Genomic DNA, 26211 nt, shown 5'->3' on the forward strand with positions numbered 1-26211 from the left:
CCTTAGTCTGAGATTGCGTGCTTGTCCCCTTTATTGTTGGTCTCTGGTGCTGTCGGGGCACCTTAGTTCAACTCAGTCCCATTAGGGATGCCCTGGGTTTCTCCCAGGCAGAATAACAGTGTATTGGAGACCATGTTAGTTGCCAGTTACAGACTTCTGGTTTTTTAGCAGTTCCCTCATTTTGCCTGTAACAATATTACTCTAAATAATGGCTTATATAAGATACGAGAATTTCAATTTTGTCAGAGCAGCTTTCCTGGAGACCTACTTCTTAGCAAGTTTCCCCAGGAAACTGAGAGCAGGATACAATTTGCTACAACTTTCATAGAAGATTCATTTATTTGGAGGAATCCAACGTGACAGTGAAGATAAAATGACATGATTGGGATGAGCATGCCGCAGTGTAATGCGGATAAATGATCTGTTGGTGACAGAGATCACAGATGCACTGACTGAAGCATGCTTAGTCTGAAGGGTTCGTGAGATGCAGAGCATGGTTCTGGTAAGAGCCACAGGGAGCTCAGGGTTGGCCTTTCACGCCTGAAAGGCAATAAACAAAAATTAGCACTCTTATTAAATGGTCAATGGATGAATAAACTAAAGTCATCCTATGAAATCTAGGATCTCAAGGTACTGCAGAGCATACTCAAAGCTTTTTTTTTTTTTGGTCCTTAGCTGCTTGCAAGTATTACACCATATATAAGACCAAATACGAAAGAACCTAGTAATTTTGAGTTAAGTACTTCATTTTGCACCCCTCAAATTTGAGTCTGGGATTTTCCCCACAAAGATGACTTGGGAATCCAGAACCCGAACAACTAATAGTATCAGCCCTGTGATTTTTATTTGGTTCAAACTTTAGTATTGTCCTGCCTCTAATAGCCCAACAGATCCTCGGAGAAGCCTGTCCATCAGCAGACTTGGTAAGTCTCGCATTAGTGTGATGGACACAAGCTTTCACTGTTTCTTGTGCACAGTGATGTTATAGTATATTTGAATTCTTATTTGAGTGCTGTGAACAAATATGGATTAGGAGCAGCAAGTTTATTTCTCATTGGTGAGCTTGATCCTTTCAACACCCCATGTCTTATCTTCCCTGTAGTGTTTCTTTAGCATTTGTGGGCTTAACGTGCCAATGTAGCTGGATTTCCGAACTCAGGACTTTTCTGTTGTTTGGAAAACTGTGCTTGTCTGTTATCTTCAGGCCAGATTTCTCATGCTGAATGACATCTCTTGTGTTCAAGGTTTGGTTGCCTGCAGTGAAGGCTAAAGGATTGGAGATCTCGGGTACGTTCAGTCACAGGCAGGGACACATCTACATGGAGATGAACTTTACCAATAAGGCTTTGCAGCACATGACCGACTTTGCCATTCAGTTCAATAAGAACAGGTAAGAAATCAATACACTTTGTCTGCTACGTTAAAAAGATTGCGTGCTCCTATGAAAGGGATCTGTGTCTACACTGCCAGATATAAGGAGGACTTTTATGTAGGTATATATTTTGTGTAGGTATATATATTATGCAGTCATGGAAACAGCTGGATGATACAGCCTGAACTCTCCATCACACCACAGTTGTGTGAAAGGGCTTAAAATACAGTCTAAGTCTGTGAGGAAACAGGCAGCAGACGGTCCTGTCGTTCTCCTAGCTCTGAACAGCATCTGCCCCATTTAATCTCTGCAGAGATTAAAAAAAAAGCAGCTTCATGAGTTGTTAGGCAGGTTAGTGGTTTTATAGCCAGTAAGTGCCTTGAGGAAAGCAACAGCATAAACAGGCAAGCATTTGAGCTGCACGAGTAGCAATCTGTAGTGCCTCTACCTCCTGACTTAATCGCTGTGCTGCCCCTCAGACTGTCTGGAAGTACAGGTCTCATTAATAAAGCTATTTGTCAATGAAGAAATTGCAAGGTAAGAGCCTATGGCACATGTTTTCCCTGTAATTGGCAGCAGAACAATTTTGTCAGAAGGAGCAGCCACTTGAATGTTTAGAGCATACAGATTGTTCTCAGAAATGCATCTCAGCCAAAAGACATGACATGGCAATGCAGCCACGGTGTCTTCCCACAAATACCCTTCTTAGCCAGAGAGCTTATTGTGTGGTTTGCTATGTTATCTTGAGCCAGGACCAGGCTAGTTCTTATCAAGACTGTAAAGGGTATCTTGTGACTGAAATGTTGCCCGTATTTCTTAGTATTCCTTCCCTGGGAAAGGGTTCTCTATACTAAAGATCCACTGAAACCATATCTTTAATATCACTGTTAGTCTTGCAAATTTGAGATTTCTTGGGATGAATAATATTTACTTACAAAAGACATTATGCTAAGTAAGTCTTAGTAAATGTTCTCCTTGGACTGCTATATTTTCTGGAGACTTTTGCTAAGCTGCTATATGCAAATGTTTCATGCAAAATGGCCTGAAAAAAAGCTGTTTTTCTTGTGATTTTTTCCCCATACATCAAGCTGTGTTCTAGCCACACCTACATGGTGGTACTTAAGGATGTAAGAAGTTTAAATACTGTACAGTAAAACAGCAGTTTCTCCTTTTGCAGCATATCAGCACACGCTCCGTATACAATCTACTACTATTTACTCTTCTACAAATACTGTTCTCCTGTCACCGCTTTCCACTGTGGCTGGTGCATTGGAAAGAGCTGCAGTGGGCTGGCTCTTTAGGTTTAAGTATTAAGGTTTGTGCTTGGGAAGTTTCTATTGCTTTTTCCCCCTCTCCTGCTGCTGCTAATCACATTCACTGCAGTCTTGGGATAAAGCATTAAAAAAAAAAAAAAATAAAAGAAAGCTAGAGCTCTAGTGTGCTGTAATACCACAGCCACTTAGTAGCAAAATGCAACGTTCTTCTCCCTCTGAGTCTAAGGGAAAACACTAGGGTTTATGTTCCCCAAGGTGAAATGGCTGCAGAAGGCCAATCACATGGCTAGGCCCTCACTGAGAATATTCTTATTTCAGCTCCCTAGAGCTGAAAACTATGGAGAGCAGAGAATGGGGCTTCTGCTGGTTTCTGAAAGAGTGACGTACCCAAGACACATGCAGCTGACTCTGTGCAGAGACTCTGTATCAGTTTAGTGTATAAAATAAAAATACTCACCTATACGTCTTTGTTCCTGTAAATGCTCTATCACCTCTGAGCTGATGTGAGTTGCGCTAAAGAGAAATGCAGTCACAAGTGGACACCAAAACTCTTATGCATCTGAGTTTCCATCTGTTTTTGGAAAGAAGCCGGTACATAGTACAGAAGTGTTATGTTAGCTGATTTTCCTCTTCTCCACACTAACTAGAGGTGCCTGTGGAATTAAATGCCTCTTGGACTGAAGGGGCAAGTAAACATTCGCTTTGCTATGGTGGTATGCGTCCCCAGCTGAAGGAGCCTCAAACCAAGCGACAGAGCCAGACGCTGTCATTCGGGACCAGACAGCTGGCTGCGTTGATTCATTTGTTCTACAGTGCTCTGTTACAAACCACGTACTCCTCCTTGGCTATGCATTTGTTCTGTGTTGGCTCCAGTTCCTTCTTCCATAGCTCCCAATGATATAACAGCCATGCAGCGTGTGATATACTCTACTTCTAGTGCTCTGCAGCTCTAACAGAGAGCCCACAGGCCTGAGTCTGAGTCCCAGTGCCGCTCCTTGCTGGGCAGGCTGCTGCTCAGCACATAGGCCAGTGCCGTGTGGGTAATGGAGGAGTTTCCAGACGCGGGTCTCCTGGGTAGGATGGTGCATGTTGTCAGTGAGACCGACCTGATTGAGTTTCCTGTGACTTGTCCTACTTTGAGTGTCTGCTGTAGTGCACAGTGAGAGCTGTGTTCCTTCTCTGGAGCAAAAGCAGGGGCAGCTCAGGAGTAATGAGCCAGCTTGTGCTTGGCAAAAGGGGAGTAGGTGTTGGGCCATGCAGTGCTGCTCTCATCACCTCTGTTTTTCTCTTGCCCAGCTTCGGGGTCATTCCAAGCACCCCGTTGGCCATTCACACACCTCTGATGCCAAACCAAAGCATTGATGTCTCCCTGCCCCTCAACACTCTGGGACCAGTCATGAAAATGGAGCCTCTGAACAACCTCCAGGTAAGGATTGTCTTGGGCAGCGGGGAGATCAGCAGGTGCTCAACCCAGTTTGTTTGGCTCAACACAATGTGCTAAGACTCTAGTAACAAAACACCATGTGTGTAGGGTAAGCAGGCAGACCTCATGGATGTGGGCCATGAGTCTGGCCAAAACTTCCTATTCCTTTTCCTAGTCTCTTCCAGGAGGACTGAAGCAGCCACCTCTTGAATTTTGTGAGTTTGCCTTTTCAAACACCTCAAACCCACTGCTTGCATCTGTGTAGATTAAGGCCTTTGCTCCAGTAATACTCTTCTGTAAACTGGGCTCGAGGTTTGGTTGGGCTTATGAACTGGAGCTGGTGTGAACAGAGAAAGTGCATGCCTGTGGTGGAGCAGGCAGTGTGAACTGTCAGCCAGAATTGAGGCAATTAAAGGAATTGCAGGAAAGATGGCAACTGCTGAGTGATTAATACTTGTCTAGTGCTCTTAACTTCCAGGGTGCTTTACAAAGGCATCCCTGCCCCAGATAGCTTAATCCTATTCGAACAAGAAGCGTTCCAGGAAAGGCAGGGGAGAAGTGACGTAAGCAGCCAATGTTTTTAATAACGAGGCTGTTGGTGCATGTCAGGAACAGCATTCCCTAGAAGAGGCTTTTTATCAGATTGGGCTGCCAATCTGATAAAGGCATGATGGATCCAGGGAGATGTTCCCCTGTGGTTTGGACCAGAGACTGTCTCCATCAGTCCTGGCATGCCTCAGGGGCATTGGTCTTGAAGAGCTCATGAGGCAGACAGTTCTCCCTGGAAGGAGGCTCCTACCTATTGCTGCCATGTGCAGCCACTCTGTGGAGTGCAGCTGAGCGAGTGACTCCTCTCTGCTCTGTGTAGCTGGGTCCTTCAGGATGATTTTCCCAGTATCCCAAAAGTGTGGTTAACTTGAACTGTAGCATATCTCACTCGCCTCAAGTCTCCAGGAGATGGAACTAGGTTGCGTTCCTGTAGCGTAGCAGCCCTTAGAGGGGAATATTTTGAAGCAGCTCATTCTCTTTTTAGATTAAGAGAATGCAATGGAAGTTACTATTTATTCTGCCTGAGCAACTGTTTTTCCCTTCTTTTGACTTCCATTCTGGGGCTTATGACTTATTGATGAGTCTTTGGGCAAACAGCTTGAAATAGCTTCTCTGGCGCTCAAACGAGCAGTCCTACACTCCGACTCTGAGCTCAGTCATGCGATGGGGAAAGCATGTGGACAGTGAATGAATTACATGTGCTTGTCTTCCACAGAGGGCCCTTCCAGCTTGTGGAAAAGCTGGATTCCCTCTGCGTCCAGGTCACGAGTATGTGGTTGCATCACTGCATTTGGGTCAGTTGTGGTAAAATGTACCTCCTGCTCTGAAGCAAATTTGGAAGTCTCTAGGAGGTGACAGTCCTGCTCTGCCTCCATAACACTGGGGATTCTCTCAACAAGGCATGCTCAAGATGCTGCTTCCTTTGATCGGGCAGGAGGTGAAGTATTTGGGTTATTAAATCTCTAAAGGAATCGGAACATAGTTTGTTTCTTGCAGCATCTTCTGCTAGAACAAAGCAAAGAGAAAACATGTGAGGAAACCTCCAGCTACCTTATATTGAGACAGCGGAGCATTCATTAGTGCCAGACTTAGTTGCTAATTTGCTAGCTCTCTCATTGCCATAGAAGTTGGCTGCCCTTTTACAATTGGGGAAGCTGCCATATGGAGTAATAGTATATTTCTCTGCAAAGAGTTGAATCATGATAGCAGATGCCAAGTTAAAAAGAGCACTCCCCTTACTTTTTTGACAGCAGTGGGTTTGATGGAGATCTGTCATTGCCCTGAAAGCCAAGGCTCTGGTTTTGTTTTGTGAGTTCATGTAGAAATTATCTGTCTTGAAACATTCAGAAATCGTTTTGGTGACCTACTTAGGGAACAATTTATAGCGTAATATAGGAGTAGAGAATACAAATGTTCCTGTATTCATTGAAGAACCAAAACACTCATCAAGTTGAATTTGCGTAATGCGGTTTTGCTGAGCTGAGGAATATTGAAGTAGATGGAGGGCTGGTTTGAACCTGGGGATCTTACATTCATCTCCTATTCTGGTGGGGGGTTTTTGTTTTAGTAACACAAAAAATAAGTCCTGAAGTAACCAAACTGATAGCTTTCAACTTTTTGTCATGTTAATTGGAAACTTCAAAGACTAGTTGTACATTCCTTAGGCAAGTATTTCAGAAGTAATGAATTCAAGTCTTGTTCAGGTTATTTTTATTACTGTTTCTAATCTTTCACCCAATACAGCTGGTTTAATCTTAACATTTGTAATCATGAAAAGAAACTAAAATATTTGACAAGTTGACAAAAAAGCCATTTTTACAAGAAGATGAGGAAGACTGAAATATTTTCAGGGACTTACTTAGGTAAAATATAACTATGGTTCCCAACTGAAGTGTCTTCTGTTTGCCAGTCGCCTTGCATCTTGTGATAATGAATAGCAGGCTTCTCCCTCCCATCCCAAAGTAGTGATGATAATTTTCTTGACCTGTTGACTCAGATTCGGCCCCCAGTCAAGCAGTGATTTATTCAAAAGATAAAGCCAAAGTTAGACTGGGCACAGCACTGCAGGGCTGAACAGACTCCAGTCCCTGCTCTCTGGTTCATCTTTTTTATTTCTTAAAGATTAAAAAGCTGCTGTCAGGATGTCTTTGGAGTGTACCTGTTGCTAAAGCAAATCTGACTTAGGTATTTGTGTGCTGTCCCCCCTTCTGCTGGGGGACACTCTTGCAGTGCCTTGTCAGCCTTTGGGAGGCTACCTGGCGCTTGTGGGTGCTGTGGTTCCCCTGTGCAGAGCTGCCTCTGCAGAGCACGGCACTCGTAAGCGGTAACAAGCTCTTGCCTAAAGGTGCGCAAGAGGCTGCGTTGAGCTTCACAAGTATTTGACAGCCGTGGCTCGTTTGCCAGCCAGGGAGATGGCTCTGGTAGTTATACAGGTTTGCTTGGGTCCTGTAGTTGCCTTTTCACAGTCAAAGCAGTGAAACCCCTCTGATGACATGTAGGCTGTCAGGGTCGTACCTGCTAGAAGAGCTTGAGCGGATGGGGTGTCTTTGCTACCATGTGTGAGACCTAGAGCTCTCAAAGAGGATAATAGGTTCTGAAATAAGGATTTGCATTGGTGAAGGAATCTTCTTTCCAGATACTTCTTTGGCTGCCAGTCAAATTTGGAATAAGAAAATGCCTGGGATGAGACCCTTTCTATGCTAAAGAGAACCACTGTTCCTAATAAATAGCCTTTCAAGGGCTGTGAAATACTTGATTTTTTTTTTGTTTGGATACATGAGAATTGCTCCCCTAACCCTGGAAATAGGTGAAGTGGAGCCAGCCTGCTGTGAGAGTTTTGGAGCTCAGGCCTGGCCTGTCATGGCATGAATACGATAATCTCTTCTGTGAGTTGGTAACCACTTGCAGGAGACAATACAATTGAAAACAAGCTGCAGGGACTCCCAGAGCAGTAGCAAGTCTGCCCGAGTCTGGAGCATTGCCATTCTCTTGGGATCCACATTCAAAATTGACAGTGTGTTGCATTCCCCAGCGTTACTTGCTGTCAACTGCCAGGGCTGTTTGTTGCAGCTACTGAGCATGCAATTGAAAGAAGCATAGCTTCAGTTTTCCAAAATGCCCATAAAGTGATCTGGTGAGCATTGAAAGGGAAGGTTCTGCCAGCTGCATTTCTTCCTGAAAAGTGACATTGGGAAACACAGACCTCTCCCTTGCTGCTAAGCACTGTGAGGTGCAGAACATTTTTGTTTCTTCCAATGAGCTTGGCAAAACATTTCTATAAAGGCAGATGAAGGTCAGCTTCTTCACTGAGAAAAGATCGGTCTTGCTAATGCACTAGATCATACTTACCCTTCCACGCTCAGTTCTGCTGTAACTCATCACCTGTGCTCCTCCACTCTTCAGTGTCTCGCTTGCAATACAGAACCGCTGGAGCGCTCATTCATCAGAAGCGTTAATGTATCTCAGGTCACAAATGCAGAGCTCTTGGTACTTGGAAACAGATTTCACACATTCAACTCTCCATAAAAACAAGGCTGAGAACCAGCGTGAGCAGCAAGTCCAGCCAGCAGGTGTTCTCCCTTCAGAGCCTGCTTGATAAATGGCACAATATCTGCCTGTGTGTGAGCTGTTTCAAAATTACTGAACCAACCACCACAGAACAGCCTTGAGTGGCTAGATGTGGAAGGTGGTTTCTTGGGTTTGTTGCCTAGGTTATTTTTTTTAACAGCCTGTATTAGTGAGGGTCTTATTCTAGCAAAGAGAACCCTCCTGGAAACTCCCTGAATTAAGGACTCAGATCACAGCTTGGCGTCTGCGGCCAGTTCCTAGCTCAGCTGTGGAAAGCTGTTGGCTTGCTGATTTAAGGGCAGCTCTGCCACATGGCATAGCACATTTGATAAAATGTACGTTTTGAATTTCAAGTACAGCCAGGCACACGTGAGAGCCTAACCCTCCCGGTAACTCGCTGTTCCCTGACCATTGATGTATGCGGCGTGCCTGGAGATGACAGCCGCAGCCAGGGGCACAGCACCCAGCCTCGCTGTCTGCACACAGCTCTGCTGCCCGGGCTCGAGACTTGTGCCTGTAGGTAGAGCATCTGGCTGGCAGTGGCTGCCAAGCACCCATAGGATCCCGAGAACCGTACCTGTCAAACAAAATGAAGTGAAGTAGCTAGCACACCCTGAGGGCATCTGACAGCCAGAGCAACAGACTGTCACAGAATAAACCATGACCTTGGGCTGGCAGAGGTAAAATGACTCTGCAGAGGAGAGTTCTTCTCGCCTTAACAGTTTGGCTGTTACCAGGCTCTAAAGCAAAACCCAACTTGAAGTAAATCCTTAATTTAGTGTAGGTGCTAATGGGATTCCAAGTGGGTATGTTGTGTATGTGCTGCTGATGGAAAGCATCTGTGTTGCTTTCAGTCTTGACTTTGAAAGTCAGTTCTTATGCTCAAGTCTGGAATTTAAGGCATCAGAAACCTACACTATTGAAGAAAATAAGTTAGCATTGTTCTTATGAGGTTATCTCTTGCCCAAAATACCACGTGTTGGCTATCAGAGGGTTGCACTGCAAGAAAGGGTGTCAGAGGGGTGCTCATGCTGCAAGGTGAGCAAATACATTCCAGGGGTTATTTCTAGAGGTGCTGCTTCCTCTAGTCAGATCATGAACAAGAGGTAAGTGATTGGGAACCCTGTGCCAATTTTTAGTGGGCTCACACCTTTTTAGCAGTGAAGCATCACATGAAAATCTGGCACCTTTTGACTTTTATCTCTCAGAAGCTTTGTAGTCTGCCTGACTAAATTCACAAGGTAGTAATATTTTTTTTTTTTCCTCCTTTCAAAAAGATTGAAGATGGAAAGCCATTTTTACTTAAAATGCTTCTGTTTCAACTCTCAAATGTCTGAAGCTGAAGGTCATCTTAAAGATTTAATAGTTCATGTCCAGGTCAGCAGGTTAAAGCTGCAGAGCCACAGGCAAAGTTAGTCTGTACTGGAGGATTTACTGAATGCAAGTGGAGGTGCCTTTCAAGCATGTCAAACCCAGAGAGACTTCTCAGCTACTGGTATCATTTTAGATGTCATTGATTGTCTCAGGCTGATGTTCCCACCTGAGGAGCACTGGATTTTTTTGGCAAGTCGCTGTTATTAGCTACTCAGTTTCTCACAGGCGCTGCCATGGATCCGCTTTCTGCCTGCGGTTGCTTTTGTAGCCTGTCAGATGGCATTGGATGCTCTTGATGTGGCAGTGCAAAGGTTGAAGCATGACCTTGGAAAGCTGTTGTCAACTGGTAGGGCCTCTTAGCCTCTTCTTGGTGTGAGTTTCCCCATCCAGGTATCTGCAGGTGCCTTTTCATGGACCAGATCTTGGGGACCGCAGCGCTAACAGTGCACACCTGGCAGTTTGGGGGAAGTATGTGGTGTTGAATGATGAAAGCTAGTCTCAAAAAGCTTACCAGTCTTGTCCTAGTGCTATAGATTTAAGGAGACTGTAGCTTTTTCCTTTCCTGTTTGGAAAAGTTATTTGTAACAGCTGGTTTCTGCATCATTACAGATACTTGCAAGGTGACACGTGATGTCATTACTGAACCCAGTGATGCAGTTTGGGAGGAAGGCTGGCATGTGCCTTGCTTTTCTTTGCTGGGAAGAAGTTGCACTTCAGAGCATCTTAATTGGGTAGCTCTCCAGAGTACAGCCAAAGCAGCTTACTCAGTATGTTTCTGCAGAGTTGAGAAGCAGGTCAGCAGATACCTTTTTATAGCTTTCTTATAACTGCAGGGACAGGGTTAGCATATTAATTTGGAGTGTGCCTCTAAACCGTGACTGGAGAGAAGGCACTGCTTTCCAGCCCTTCTTGTGAGAAACTGCTGTTGTATGGCAACAAAAATTAGCTACAAAAGCTAAGTAATCTCTGTTGTTCTAAAGCAAGGCAATTATTAAATCGGAGTTTGAAAAGATCTTTGGTCACACAGTGTAGTCCCTGCTATGCTTTGTTGTTTTGCTACAGTTCCTCTTATTGAGAGCATTGTCAAGGCTGATTTTAAATACTCCAAGCACTGGAGCTTCTCTCATCCTCAGGAGAATTTTGTGCTGCTTAGTAATTCTCACTATCAAATTTTCCCAGACATTTAACCTATATTTTCCCTCTTTCGGCTCATCTCCATGACTGTTCTATCCAAACATAGCATCTGGAATGGCTACGCTGCTGTCCCTTCCCCAGCTCTCCCCTCCCAGATTCAGAGGTGCGTTTTTGGCTACTCACCCAGTCTGTTCAATCACATTTTGCAGAGGTGAATCACTTAAGTTCATCCACCAATCTGCTTTTGCCCTTCTGGCTTCGGTGCCTCTACCTCAAACACTAGACGCTCCAGCTCGCAAGCATGACGCCAGCAATCGAAGCATGTAACAGCTCCCTATTACAGAGGGCCATTTCCTTTTTTCTTTTTCTAGGTTGTACCATCATTTACAAGGTTTTAGTGAGCTTTAAACTAATCTCTTCTTAAGCTGGTTTGCACTGTGGGAATTAAATATAAGCTGCTACCTTTAGTGATGGCTGAAAGCAGAAACCCCACAGGCTGTCACATCTACCTTTCTGCTGTTCTTTGCACTTCTGGGACCTTCCCAGTTGCTAGAAGAGTTCATTTGGGAGCTTGATCTCCTACCACTTGTCCTCTGGCTTGCATGCATGTCTAATCAGCTGACTTGTGTTTGAATTCTCTGGTTTATTCCCCTCCCTTGTCTATCTGCAGCTGTTTTTACCAACATTTGGGGGTGTCTTTCTAAACCTGCCGCTATGGGACAATAGATTTTGTCAGCAGAACACTAATGTATGTAATTATTAATGTGCATGGAGTTTGTCTTGGCATAGATCTTTGTAGCAGCAAATTTATTTCTTTGGCTCAGCATTTAGCACGGCCTGGTTTGTGTTTCAGCTGGGTGACAAATTGGAGAACTCCTTCTGGGATTTTTCAAAGGAAGTAGGGGCTCAAACGGCTCGTGAAATTCAGGGCTCCCCACACGACCTCAATTCTAGGTCTCTCTTACAGGCTAAGTTTCCATCGTTGCAAGCGATGGCGGCCGCTGAACCGTACTCCCATGACAGGCTATCGCAATGCGGGATGATGTGAGGAGAGCGTGAGAGGTATAGAAATAAAGCCCAGAGCTACCTTTCTCTGTGCTATATTATGACAGTGCTCTTTCTCAGACCTCCAGTTTGCTCCTGCTGTACTGTCAGCTCTCAGCCTGGGGAAAACTGAAAGTGAGGTTGCTGGCTGTGTTAGCAGAGATTAGTCGGTAATGTGGCAAGCGTGTGTGATAAAAGACAATGCAGTGCATCTCCCTGGCTGGCAGAATTTAATGACACTGAGAATTAAGTCTTTTGTCAAGTGATCTTTTTTTACCTGCCCTGATTGCTCTGTAGCAGGGCTTTCTTCTTCCAGGAATCAACACCCGGCACACATTTGCTATATAGCTTTCACAAAGGTAAAGGAAGGAGACTTGGGAGATGCTGCAAGGAAGGTGCAGGCAGTGGACCAGTTTCAGGCTTTCTAGAAAGTGTCAGGGCTGAGATATGACTAATCAAGGAGTCTGCATGTTCAGACATGACTGGAGAGCTGGGGGTGAAAATAAAGAATACGCAGGGGTTTAGAGCTGGGAAATTACAAGAGTGAGATGGCAAAGAGGGGTGATGAAGAAGCCCGTGTGCAGTATGACAGACACGATAGTAGCTGTGTGCAGCCAAGAGATGAATGTACATCGGAGGTGGAAGAAGTGGGGGGAGGGAGAGACTGAATGAGAGCAGAAAAGAGCAAGGATGCTGGCGGTGACCCCATCAGTGCAATTGGCTCTGAAGCAGCATGGTGAAATCCTCATAGGAGGAGATTGAGCAGCTTTTAGTGAAAATGGAGTGAGCATAGTGGGGTGGGACTGATCCTTGCCTGAAACTACCTAGAAGCTCGGCAAGATCTCTCCAGGTAGTCTCATGTTCAGAGCTGGCCTCTGCTCCGAGAGAGCACTCCAGGGTGCGCGGGCAGGCGATGAGACTGCGCAAAGTCTTGGGATCCCTTTGGACTTCCAGCTGATAGAGAAACTTTAACCACCCCTGTTTCTTCTGTAACAGGTGGCTGTGAAAAACAACATTGATGTCTTTTACTTCAGCTGCCTAATTCCTCTCAACGTGCTTTTCGTAGAGGATGGCAAAATGGGTGAGTGCTTTTAGGTCTGTGGTCAGCCTCCCTCAGCCAGACTGTGCTCGCAGCGCCCAGCTGGCTGCAGTTGTCCCATGGCTGAGATTCACATGGGCTTGGCCACGATCTTCATGCCAGTGCATCTCAGCAGCCTGAATTGATCTGTAGTGGTTTGGTAGCCTGTCCCTGTTGTCCTGCAACTCCAATAGTTACCAGAACCCAAGTCTTCTGCTCCAATTCTCTCTGCCAGACAAGGGGTGGATGTGTTTTCTTTTGAAGCTGATTTTTGGGTTTGGGGTTTTTTTTTTTTGGAGGGTTTGGGTCACTCAAATGGATCTAGGATTTGGCCCCTTACCACTTTCACTGTAATTTGTGTATTCCTGGTCACCTTTATTAAATTGTTGTTTGAATTGACTGGGAAGTTGCTTGAAAAACAGTTTTCACTAATGTAATCCTAAATGTGTGGATCTCCTTCCTTCTTGTCAACTCCCGCCTGTTCTTGGTTTGTAAACAGCGCATATGGTAAAGACTGTTTCTGGTTTGGGGGTTCCAAAATCTGTCAAAGCTTTGCTGCTGTTACAGTGAGACTGAGGTTGTTACAGGAGCAAATCCTGGATCTGTCCACGGCAGGGCAAAATGTGACCAAAAGATCTTTTGTGTGTCTACTTGTAACATTCTGTGGTGAATTAATTAATGCTACGGTCCTGTGAGGATCCAGGAGTGCTGATTGTCTTTCTTGTTTCTAGAGCGCCAGGTCTTCCTTGCAACATGGAAGGATATTCCAAATGAAAATGAGCTTCAGTTCCAGATTAAAGACTGTCACCTGAATGCTGGTGAGTAGCTTAATTCTACCACTCTGAGAGCACTTCTGATGTATGGTCACTAGACATCACCTTATTAATAGCATTGTCTATGGCTAACGGATAGATGGGTATTACACTTATGAACAGAACAGCCTTGGATCCTAGGGCTTGTTTCAGCCAAAAACTTTAGCTGGGTCCCCATAAAAGCACATTTTAAAATCCCAGATCTTAGATTTTACCTATCTGTTTCTTCCTTTCATTCTGGACCTTGTATTCTTGTTTTCTCTTTTCTGCTTTGCTTCTCTGCAAAGCTGCTCTTTTAAATAGAGCTGAACACGGTGTTGGGGCTGTTCAGCAATCCCGTCCCGCTACTGTGTGTTTCAGGCAAGGTTTTCCAGCCCTGACTTTAACCTACTGCGTAATCCTGGGCCAGTCACTTCACCTTTCAGGATCTGCTTTTTTCTATCTGTTGTGAAAGAGTAACCCTACATACCACTATAAAATGTTTTGACATCTATGGAAGACAGGCCATGTGAGAAGAGTTTTGGTCTGCTGTTGTTAGCTGCTATATTGATGCATTTTGATCGTACTCTGTCCCATTCAGCTCCATGTTCGGCCAGCTCTGTGAGCATCCTACTTGTACGTATGACCTTACTACTGCTGAAGGATGAGGGAGTGTAAAAAAAAAAAAAAAGAGTGGAATGGGGCCAGCATAGCAGCTTTGCTCCTGTTCAGGAGGCTCTGGACAGGAGCCAAGTGATTCTACCGAAAGCTGCTATGTTTCATAGAGGAAGAAAGTGTCCCTATTGATTACAAACCCTGTAACCTTTTTATTCTCTCGTGTCTGCTCTTACACAATGAACACCCTCTTGCTTCAATTGCAGACAGAAACCATGGGTCTCTTTGTACTCATAATTATTACTATTTTGGAATATAAAAGATGGAGCATGCAGGAGGGGAAAAAATAGCAGCTGTTGGACCTTATGACTTGATTTCATTGTGGGGTTTCAAATGAGAACAACCTCTGCACCTCCCCCAGTCCTCCCTCTGCTCCTGACTGAGCTTGGCATAGCCTCTCCCCCTGCACTGCAGTGCTGCTGCCGGTAATGCCTTCTGCCCCGGCCGTGCCCTAACCGCGCCATCCAGGGCTCTTTGTATCTCAAATCAGAAACATTGGTAGCTTCTCACTTTTGGTGCTGGGGTGTTGCGGTGCTGGCTAGCAGAGGATGTAGTTGGGAGGGAGAGAAGGGGTGTGCGTGGCTGGGAAGATGAGCACTGGCGATCCTGCAGACTGGCCTGTGCCCCCTACTTCCTCCGGAAGAAAAATGTTAGAAAATGTGGAGCGAGAGGCAATGCTCCCCGTTCAGGAAGGGTTTGCCATCCTGGACCAGGCTGCTTGCCCAGGCCTGTCTGAATTGGTGATACTCAGTGGAGAACATGTTACTAGTTTGTAGGGAGAGCACGGGAACGCCGGGCGGTTTCTCTGCAGTGGTATCCGCAGCCATTGCCGGGGCTCAGATGAGAAGAGGCTTCTCTCGGCGCTTTAGCAAGAGCCCTGGACTCAGTGCCTCTCTCGAGCACGATCTGTCACTTGGGATGCTCGGGGGTGTGCAGGATCTGCCAGCCTCTTTGGCTTATGTACGGGAGAAAGTGGGTCATGTCTCATAAACAGATTTCAAACACTTCCATCCACTGAAGCTTCTGTTTTTGTATTTCCACTGCCGACACCTCCTCCCTCGCAACTACACTCGCCGTTTCCTTCCTTGACCACCTGGGCTTCAGCAAGGAGCAGGCCAATAGCTTGCAGGAGGGAAAACTAGGGAAATCTTGTGTGCTTCTCTTAGTCCCTTGTATTTTAACTACTAATGCAACCCTGACTCAGTCTGCTGCTCACCTTGATTTCATCTAAGCAGTAACCTCCTCTAGTACAGACCATCCTAAGAGCATCAAACCTGTCTGTACAAGGATCAGCCGGGCCCCAGGCCCCATGGAGGGCTGGGCTTCCAGCATTCTCAGGGATAGAGACTTCTCACAGTGTGGTGCACACCAGGGCAGAGAAGTAAACTGAGTGAGGTCTGATGTGATAGCTGAATCCATCTTGCTACTAGTTTATACCAGAGCAAGGGTGCACGTCTGGCCATGTGCTGCAGTAGGGTGATAATCTTTCAAGATTCACGGTCTTGATCATTTAAATCCAGTGAAAATAGCCTTGTTTTAAGACACCTCCTTTCTTCCAAGAATAGCAACTCTGGGTATAAAATCTTTAGGAACTTGATCCTTGTGGAGGAAAGACTGGTTCGTGTTCAAAAGACTCTCTTGTAGGAGATGCCTAACCAGAATAAAGCTCTCGACTTTGGCTGTTGGCAGTTCTATTGTTCACCGATGAAATACCACCACGTGCAGCTCTCATATCGCTGCGTAAAATAAGGTATGCAACGGCTGCCGTGGCAGAGCTGCACAGAACAAAGTCTGCAGATTTCAACCGCTCCTAACTAAAACTTAGGAGGTGCTGGGTTTTTGCAACCCTTTGACACAGACGAAAAGCTTCTAAGTGCTGCCAGCTCTGCAGAGGTGTGCAGCCGCCGTGTGAATCGTTATCCCTCCTCTCGCATCCGCTCAGCTAAGTAATTCATGCCTAGCGTGAGCCCACCCACTTGGTGGCGAGTTGCCGTTGAGGCTTGGGGACACACCACACCATTCATGCTTCGGTCTAACCGATTCCAGCCCAGTGACGCGAATTTAGCTGTGAACTAAAAATACCTCTGCTCCCAGCTGATGTGCCCTAATCGCAGCACTACCAGCCTCTAATAAAGCTGCGCGGCTGCAGCAGGCGTTGGACAGATGGAGCAGAGTGTGCCGAACGGTGCATGGCTGCTGCTGGGCAGAGGGCTGATCAGAAGTGTAGTCCCTGCGCCCTCGGTGCCTGGCTTTTCTTCTCCTAGATGCAAAGAGCCTTCGCTTTCCTGGGCACTCAGATCTGCGCTGTTTCTGCACCGTGTGAGAAGTGGGGCTGAAGTTATGTGCAGACATGCAGGAGGCCCTACGAGCAGCTAAACAGGGGATGCTGATTTTCTTCAATGGAGAAACTGAAATTTGAATTTCTTTTTCTTTAAACCGAAGTGAAATGGGCTTGGAACAGGGATTTTTAGGTGGCTAGGATTTTATCTGTCAAGAAAGCAACTTGTGCATTTCTCGTACATCCAGGACTGGCTGGCTGTCACTGTGCAACAGTCACCTTGCAACACCTCCTGTGTAAACTGCAGGCTTTTCCCCAGGTTATTTCTTTTGTTCCTTCAAGCAAAAAGGAGATAAACACAGTCCATCAGTGGAGATGCTTCTGTGTGAGTCTGTGCTCCTAGGCCTTTGTAGGTAAAAGATCCATCCTGTGCCCACGAGGCAAGCCAAATAGGATTGACTCAAGCTTTGATAGTTTGCAATGGGGATGGCAGAAAAAGCTCCCATCCCTGGCAGCTCACCCCATAACAGGGCACCAGACGACCAGAAAATCTTGGCTGCTGCAGGTAGCCCACAGCACCGCAAGCTGAAGCCTAGGATAAGGTGCCAGGCTGTGGGGTGAGAAGCAGGTACCCTTAAATGGTCAGAGCTTGCCACTCTGCTCCCTGTCTCCAGCATCTTTGTTTCCAAAAAAAGCCAATCCTGGACCCCTGAAGGTATTCCCACAGTGCCCAGTGACTCAGTGAGAGATGAGTGCTTCATTCTGGATGAGGGATTTGAGGCTTAGGTTCCCAGCAGTGAGAGATGGCACTGTTCTTTAGGGCTGGAGCCGTATGGCCATGGAGGAGCGAGTCTCTCTGGAGTTGTATCATGGGGCCAAGGTGTGCTTAGGATGCGCTGCACATCTTGAATTCATTAGAGCTGTTTCGTGCATCTACCTCTTAGGAAGAGGCTATGCTAGTTCCATGGAGAAAACCATATTCAGAAATACAACTCGTAATGAAAACACAAGGTCATGGTTATACCCCAGCATTGTCATCTCTTATGAATCCAGTGCTAAATTAATTGATTTTGAGGTTTTTAAATGAAAATATAAGAATCTAGTGCATGAAAATAGATTCCTAGACTGTTATAGCTCAAATAAATCTGGGTGCTGCTGGTGCAACTATATGAACTGAGGTTTCCCCTGCAACTGAGCATGTACTAAAGCTTGGTTTGCCTTGTTTACACTGTTTTTTCAACATGCTAAGTTTGATTAAATTTTAAATCAAACCACTACGTTTAAATTTTAAATCAGACCACTATGTTAAGCTAAGATATGCAAATCAGATTAGCTAAATGTTTTTCTTTTTTTAAATTCTGCTTACCCAAACCCACAAAGTGAAAGAGGACAAGCTGACTTGCACATGGAGATTAAATACCATTAAACAGGAGGCAATTAGTTGCTGTGCTGTTCAGCAGTTCTAGGAACTTCGGTTTTGCTTGCTTATTACTGGTCCACAAATTGGTGTGAAACAATAGCTTTAGTGTTTGGAGTTGAATATGGCTTTATTGGTATGCAGTGGTCACTTTGTTTCCCTGCCCCGAGTAATTTGCTAATGCTAGAACAAAGAGAAATTGGATTTTCTTGCTGGAACAACCCGGGGGACAATCATACACAACCGTCCCTGGTATGTGTTTTTTTCTGTATGTGTAAATCTAATAACCTGATCATTTAATAAATTATAGAACCCGTGCATATTACATGTCTTGGAAATGAATCTACTGTCATAATATTGACCAAAGCGCCTCCCCACTGGATCAGAGTCTGCAGATGCGTTTGGTATTTGAATGCAGTTCTTGGCTGGATGCTCAGAACCATTCAGGTGTTGTTAGAAATGGCATGGGGATGTTTTCAGCTACCACAGCATAAAATAGTCATTAAATTTTACTTCCTGATATCCAGTGCTTGTTGCAAAATGCCACGAAGGTCCAAGTTCAAAAAAAGGTATACTGTCGATGTTGATTCCGAGTTGTGCGTGTGCTTTGTGAAAACTCCTGTTGTTGCCAATTGGTCATCTTGGCTGTTTGAGTTCAGAAGTGAAATTCTTAAGCTGTACGGGTAGAAGACTTAAGCATGTCCTTTGATTTACCCAGAAGGAAAGTGCTGTTGAAAAGAATTGGATTATTTCAGTGCAAGGGAGGAGACCTTGTCCAGCTGTTCTTCCCTGCGTTCCTGTCTTTCCACGTGTGCTATTTAACTGTTGGACTGAGGAATTCAGTAAAGAATTCTGTTTAAAAAGCAAAAGAAAAGGAAAACAAAAAACTCCACAAACAACAACAAAAAAAACCAACCCTGAAAGATGGACTGATGTCAGAGGCTTCCCTGGCCTTGGTGATGGGGAAATCTTTCTGTATCCTTACATTGTGCTTCAAGAGGGTTTTGAGAATAAGCATCAAGCTAAAAGAAAAAGCCCTGCCGAAAGTTGCTTAGCCAAGGTCAGATGTAGACTGCCGTCTTGCAGAAGGACTCATGTGGCTCTAGTTTGCAGAGTCACCAGACCCGACGTGTGCGGGGAGACGCGTGCCCAGGCAGCACGGCTCAGCCCTCCTCCTGCCTGTGCTGGGCACTGACCACGGCTTCGGTGGGTGCTGTGCTCTCGCTTGGAAACCAGCAGCCCTGTTCAGAGCTGGGCTCAGCTCTCTGCTCCCAGCAAATAGCTGCTTTTTTTTTATTTTTTTTAAAAGGCTGTGCTGTCACATGGCATTAGCGGTCCTGCCTTCAGCCAGGCACAGCCTGGCACTGTTGCTTAGCAACTCTGCCCGATCTCCAAAATCCTGACACTCTGGAGCACAGGAGGGATGGGAGCTGCTACCTGGTGGGAGGGGGGTAGGCTTTCGCCAGTCCCCAAATCTGTGCTGAGAGAGGGGGCAGGAGGAGTCAGGCAAGCCAAACATCAGCCCTCCAGCCTGCTCACGATTGCTCTGGGTGTCTGACTGAGACACCCTGAGGGTATCCTTTGGTAGGGTTTCTTGCACTCTTCAGAGGGTAACTGAGGTCAGACAGGGAGACGGAAAACAGGCTTTCCTAGGGGTTGCCCTGCCTCAGTTTCCCTCCCTGTACCCCTCTACAAGCTTGGAAATCTGCCCCCCAGCAGAGGTAGTGGCTGGTTTAATCGCAAGAGGTGCCATCACACAGTTAAAGGCTTTGGCGTAAGAGCAGCTGCTCTGCAGCCCCGTCTTGCCCACTGTGCCCCCAAAGTGCAGCTCCCCAGGCAGCAGGAGCGCTCCCCTCCTCTGCCATCACACCGCGTGATGGGATAGCAGCCCCACAGCTGCCAAAGTTACGGCTTCCTGCTTGCAGCCTTGCTTCCGACCCTGCACCCACACTCCCTGGGGAATGCCTTTGCTCTGACAGCATCCCCCGGCGGAGACTGCTGCCGGCAGGTATAAAGATTGCTGGAGAAAGTCTCGAACCCTTGCCGCAGTTCCACTTCCAGGATACATGCCCAGAGGAGCTTCAGACCGGTGAGATTTAACCACAGCCTGTTAAAATTGGGCAAACAAAATCATATTTAATACCAATGTCCCTTGCAAACAAGGATGCAGTCTCTGAGCCAGTGCTTGTGTTGAACATCGTGCCTTCGCAAAGCTCTCGCTGGCTGGGGGGGGCATGAGGAGATGGTATTTTGGGCTTCATCCCTAGTGGGTGATGTCCCTCCAGTGCAGGTCTCTCCCAGCCACGCTCCCTGCGAGCAGGAGACTGCTCTGCATTGCCCGTTTCCCTAATGTGGATGAGTTTGTTGTATAGAGGAGGAGTAGAGGTGGGAGGAGGAGACAGAGGGAATGAGGGTTTTTAAGCAAAGGATCTCATTAGTTACTTATATCTGCCAGTTTCCATAGTAACTGGGGAAGAGAGGAAACCTAAATCTGAGTGTGTGTCTGGGTAGCTGGATGCCTGAACCCTCCTCGACCTGCACGCAGCCGCTCTGAAGCCTGGGGAGCAAAGGGGTTTAGCCCAGCCGCAGGCAAAGGGTCCAGGCTGCCCACGGAGCTGCTCCGCAGCTCTGGTTATCAACGCTGCCCCGGGGAGGGGCAGCGGGTCCAAGCCTCTGCATCAGTGTATGGATTTGTGGGGCCCTTTCTTTCCTGCTTCTACCATTCCCTGGTGCATGAACGGACTCTGCTGTCCCCTCCGTGCACCGGCACAAACTTGTGTCCGTTCTCAAATCTGGCAGTGATGCTGGTGGATCTTGGTGCTTGTAGGTGCAGGGATGGATTAGAGCTGCACCGACGCTTTGTGCTGCTTCTCTGCTGCTATCCTGCTCCTCGAAATGGATCCCACATTTCCAGGCTCTTGGCTGTCAGTGCAAATTGGTTTAAGGCCACTTCTCTCCCTTGCTTTCTGTTGAAAGTGCCCAACCTGCTGATAATGGCCCAGCATAGACAGGGTGTTCCGCCCTGCCCTGGCAGAGAGCTTGAATGCTCTCTGCACCAGGAATGGGAATTTGCCAGTGATGCTTATCAGGTGTGGAGTCTCCTCCCTGAGCCTTCCACCCAAAGTGTGAATGTGCCGCTCTTACTGGCATCCGAAGACTGAGGTTTGCTCTGCTCTGCTGTGCTGAGAAACCCCTTGGCATCCAGAGGCCCCTGGTTTGGGTCTTTGTGTTCTGCGTATTTGCCTCTGCGCTTGTTTCTTTGAGAGATCCCTTAGAAATAACATGTGTCATGGTTACATCCATGTAGGCCTCCAGGTGAAATCACACATCTTCTGCGAGTGCTGAGGTCATACAGTGTGTTAAAACCGTATCACAGCCCTATGATGTCTAGAGACAGATGTCTGTGGGTTTTTACCCTTTCAAGTGATTGCTTTAAAAAAAAAAAAAAGGAAAGTATTTTTACTACCTTGTAGGACATTGGTTTGGCCAGAGGTGTCTGTGCGTGAGAGGGGGGGAAGCAGGAGGGGAGCTGTTGTGGTTGGGATGGGACCTCAGAACCAGGCACCCAGGCGAGCCTCAGGCAAGGATCTTTGTTCTTCTCCGCCTTCATCTTCCAACTTTCAGCTGCCTCCAGGTTAGCCTGCCTGGGGCTTGTTGGGGGTTATAGATAGAGCAGAGTCCTCTTACCCTCTGAGCTGCAGACTCTCGCCTTGATAAAGGCAGCAACTCCTGAGTGACCCAGGGCGGTGAGCAATAAGTGAAAGCCCTGCAAGATGGGCAAATACCTCGCAAGGGATCACAGCCTGAAAGGAATGAGGTGGGTCCATGGAAGCAAATTGGAATTTTTTTCTCCTTGTGTCATGTCTGCTCCTGTTCCCAGGGAAAAAACGCCAACAGAAGTTGGCGTTTCCTTGTGCGCTTGCATCCTGGGAACGCTCCTCTGGGCTCTCCTGTTTCTGCAGATGATGAATCTGAATTAACAGATGTGTTTTTCTTCCTTCTCTCTGAAGACACCGTTTCCAGCAAACTGCAGAACAACAACGTCTACACCATTGCCAAGAGGAACGTGGAAGGCCAGGACATGCTCTACCAGTCTCTGAAACTCACCAACGGCATCTGGATCTTGGCCGAGCTTCGCATTCAGCCAGGGAACCCAAACTACACGGTGAGGTGTCGGACTGCGGAGGGCACGTGGCAGAGGCTAGGATCCTTCTAACTCGCCTCACACGCAGAGCGATTTCTGCCTGCTTTGCCTAATGTGCTTGTTTTGGGGGAGATCCTGTTAATTTGACTGAGGGGGTTAGGAATGCCCACTGAACTGGAAAAAAGTGAGAAACAACAGAATCGCACTGCTCTGTCACCAGTGAGCTGGGATAATGCCCACTCAGCAATGAGCGGTTACTTGCCAAGGTTACCCAGAGATAAAGCCAAGAGACATTAGTGAGAAAGCATTGCCAGGATGCCCTTCCCCCTCATAAACAAGGAGAAATTTATGCCCTGCTGCGTTCCCGCAGCGGAGACCGGCTGTCTGGATGTCAGAGGCTCTTTGGCCTTGTGCTGGCATCAGCCTGTGGCTGATGGGAAGGTGCACTCTGTCCTGCATCGCGCACTGCTATAACTATTCTCTTTGACTTTGCTCCCCTTCTGAGGACCTGTGTGTCTGAGCATCCTGGTATTAGAGGATTTATCTCTTGTTAGAAGCTGTTCCAGGAGTTTCAAGAAAAATCCATGGTCTGGGATCCCATGGGGTGAAAGCGAGTGTTGGAAGGTGGTTTAAAGTGTTTGCATCAAGGATTGATTCCGCAAGTCTGGTCTCAGCCTGATCCTTGCTTTAGAGAGGGGTGACAGCCAAGTTTGTGTCCGTCAGGACTGAGCAGCAAATCGTTAGAAGCCCCCAGGTTTAGTGCTGTGACTTACAACATGAGGGCAAGCAAGTCCCTTGTCTCAGAGTTTGGGGCAATGACCACTTCCTTCATGCCTGCAGAGTCACCTACATTTGTTAAGGAATTTGGGAACCCCAGAGTGGGAGTTTGCTTTCATGTACCTCCAGCTTGTAGCAAGCTCTGAAAAGGCAGTTTGGTGTTGGTGATGAAGAAAAGCAGTACCCAGGAGAAATGTTCTGGGTGACTGTCATCAGCCACGTCCATGATCTGTCCAAACCCATGCTGTAGGTTGGACATTTCCAGTTGCCTTCATGGAGATGGTAGAAAGCTCCTGCTTTCCTTTGCACCACCGCTAACCTCTCCTCTCCTCTCCGCAGCTCTCCCTGAAATGCCGAGCTCCCGAAGTGTCCCAGTACATCTACCAGGCCTACGATGCCATCTTGAAAAACTAACAGGAGATCAGCCTGTGCCTCACCCTGCAGAAGGAGGGGGGAGAAAGGGGTCCCCAGATCCTCCTTCACCACTGACGCGGGGAAAAGCACTCTTAACTGGAAGCAGCTGTATTCATGTGTAGGATTTCAGTCAAAGGCACTGATTAAACAAGGTAGCAAGTAGTATCCACGTGCTAATGATGATAAGGAACAAACCCCTTTGATATTTTTAGCGTCCATGGAGTTTGTAACCACTGCTTCGACTATTCCCACGTCCCCCTCGCCCCTCACTCGTTGTCCGTCCTCGTGGGCTTCTCCATTTTGTGCCAATGTTCAGTGTTTTCTAAATGGCTTTAGGCGTAGTTACGATTTTGTAAAATACCGCTCATTGAAAAAAAAAACAAGCAAAAACCACAAGTCGGCTCATTAAAACAAGGCAAAAGTGTCGAAAACATAACACTGCACTTTATTTTATATTTTTATACATTTTTTTGAGTTTTTCTATTGTAATTGGCTTAAAGGGAAGGCGATTCCAAGGAAGTATTGGGAGCTCTGCAGGGTTGTCAGGCTCTAGCAGGGTGAGCGTGGCCTCGGGGAACTAGGAACAGAGCCATCAGTTCGGTCCGTGGAGGCGGATGGAGCCCTAAAGAGAGGGGTTTTTTATTACACTTGTGCTGGCAGACTCGGCTCTGCTTTTGATGGTGTGTTTTCACTCCAACCATCTCCCTGGCTCATTAGCTGCTGACTTGAGAAGTGAGGCTGCTTTTGCGTGGGGAGGAGCTGCAGACCTAGATTGATAACGGGACAGCGGTGGATGAAATGAAGGAAACAAGCCCACTCTTAGAGCAAAAGGCTCTTGCCAGAGCTCCAGGTATGGTCTCTGCATCCTCACCCATCCACAGCCCCTCTTCTTGTTCTTTCCGTGCCTGCTATGGCCAAACTGCCTTCTCAGCCATCCCCTGAGCTGTGCCACCTTCACCTGGCACTGTGCTAACCTCCGGAAACCCCCGAGGCTCGCGGTGGTAAATCCGAACGTGGCAGTGCTGCTTCCCCACCGGGGCTGTGGGCATCAGCTGTGCCCCTACGGAGCGGGGCCGCTGCTGGCAGTGTCCCGGGGTGCCGCAGGGAGTGGAGCTGCTCTCCCTGTTCCCGTGCTGTCCCCCAAAACCCAGGCTGTGGCGTGATGGGAGATGGTTTGAGCTTGGCGGTGTTTGCACCCTGCCTGCCTGGGGACTTCAGGTCCCGGCTGGGCTGAGTCGAGCAGATCGTGGAAGTGTTTCTTCCAGTTGCAGCTTGGCTCTTTGTGCCCAGAGGCACACGGTAACAAGGGCCAGTCGGCTTCCTGCTCTCACCCCCTGTCCCGAGCAGCCTCATGCCCTGGCCCCTCTTTTCCGACCTGCCCTTAGGGCCAGGACTGCTTCCCTTTCCAGTCCATGGCTGTGGACTTGCCACATTGCAACCACTAAGTGCTGCAGCAACAGCAGTGAAAGCAAAGCCTCTTGCATGTCCTTGCTCCATCCATAGCTTGTCCTGCTTAAACCAAGCCACTAACCAGAACGGCTTCGCCCTCCCCAGCATGCTTTGACACCATCTCCTCCCCAGCAAGCAAAGCTCTTATGCATAGCAACCCCCATGTTGTCTTTTTAGATGCCACATTCAAAGTCAATAAATGTTTTACGGTGGGATATGATTCATCAGGGCTTTGGCACTGTCTGCAACCAAGAAGCCAGTGCTGGGAAAAGGTCACAATGCCCTGGAAGAGACTCCAGCAGGGCACGGGAGCTGCAGGACCCTGAGGAAGGTGGTGTCCCTGTGCTCTGGCTGGGGAAAAAGTGGGGCAGAGCTGGAGCAATCCAGCCTTTGAGCCCTGCCCACGTGTGCTGGGAGGTGATTTGCTCCAAGCCCTGCGGGTGCACTGCAAAAATGATTAATAGAGCAATTAAGGAAGCACCAGTGGTACTGAGTGCGATGCTGTGTCGGGGCAGGGAGGAGATGGTAGAGGGTCAGGAACAAACACTAAACCTCCTCCACTAACCAGCCGATGTAGCTTCGACGTGGGGAGGGGTTGCTGAGCACCCCCTTCTCTCGCCAAATTTCTTCCCAGCTTTTCGGGCGCATGGGTGTCTCTGTGCTGCAGGGCGGAGCCTGGGCTCGGTCGGTGGCCTCTTGCCCTCCTCTCCCGCCACGTCGCTCGTTCGAGTGTTCGCCGCGTAGTTGTGTTGCTCTTCAGGCTTTACCTGCCATCCGTGTCAATAAACTCATTTCCACTACGCTGTGGCTGTGTGTGGCTCTGTGGGGCTGGGGAGAGGATCTGATTCCCCTGGTTTTGGCCCTGCCTATGGGAGCAGGCAGGGCCGAAGGCTGGATTTGGTGGGAAGGAAGCTGTTCGCTCACCGGGAGCCTTCCGTCCTCTTTTCACCAGCCACTTCTCTTCTACGGTGGAGACCCCCCCAAAACAGGTGCTTGCAGGGCTAGGTAGCAAGCATCCTCGGGCCTCTGCCTCCGGCTGCTGCTCTCTTCTCATCTCGAAGGGCAGCAGGAAAGGAGCCCTGGCTTACAGGGGGCACTGGCACCTTGGCATGGACAGCCTCTGATGAGGAGCGGAAGATGGATGTACCCATTTAGCCCTGTCTGGGCCCCGGGTGGGCTGTGTGTAACGTGACCTGCTTTCCCTGCGGTGAAATGATAAAATCGTGTGAGTCGGTGATGCATTTGGATTGCTCTGGACTGGTGCTGGCATTTTCCAGAGGGCTTTGCCATCGCTGGTCCTGTCTCGGGCAGGAGGGGTTGGGCTGCAAAACCTCTGTACCGGGCCAGAGCCAAGCTCAGGTAGCCCCAAACTCAGCCCTCGAAGTGGCCAGAAATGCAACGACACAAGAAGCAGGTTTGGGAGGTGCTGCTCTCGAGCAGAGCGACTCTTT

General features: G+C 47.6%; 1 protein-coding gene across 1 annotated transcript in view; it reads left to right on the forward strand.

The window, feature by feature from the left end:
- AP2B1 (adaptor-related protein complex 2, beta 1 subunit) overlaps positions 1–25560 on the forward strand; it is a 78946-nt gene extending 53386 nt beyond the window's left edge. Inside the window, exons 16-21 of the mRNA XM_009326071.1 lie at positions 1245–1390; positions 3943–4072; positions 12734–12818; positions 13547–13633; positions 21987–22141; positions 23237–25560. Coding sequence (XP_009324346.1) covers positions 1245–1390; positions 3943–4072; positions 12734–12818; positions 13547–13633; positions 21987–22141; positions 23237–23311 — 678 coding nt within the window. The 3' untranslated portion in view covers positions 23312–25560. The remainder of the gene's footprint in view (positions 1–1244; positions 1391–3942; positions 4073–12733; positions 12819–13546; positions 13634–21986; positions 22142–23236) is intronic.
- The last annotated feature ends 651 nt before the right edge of the window (positions 25561–26211 follow it).

Source organism: Pygoscelis adeliae, unplaced genomic scaffold, assembly GCF_000699105.1.
Source record: "Pygoscelis adeliae isolate BGI_AS28 unplaced genomic scaffold, ASM69910v1 Scaffold266, whole genome shotgun sequence".
Lineage (NCBI taxonomy): Eukaryota > Metazoa > Chordata > Aves > Sphenisciformes > Spheniscidae > Pygoscelis > Pygoscelis adeliae.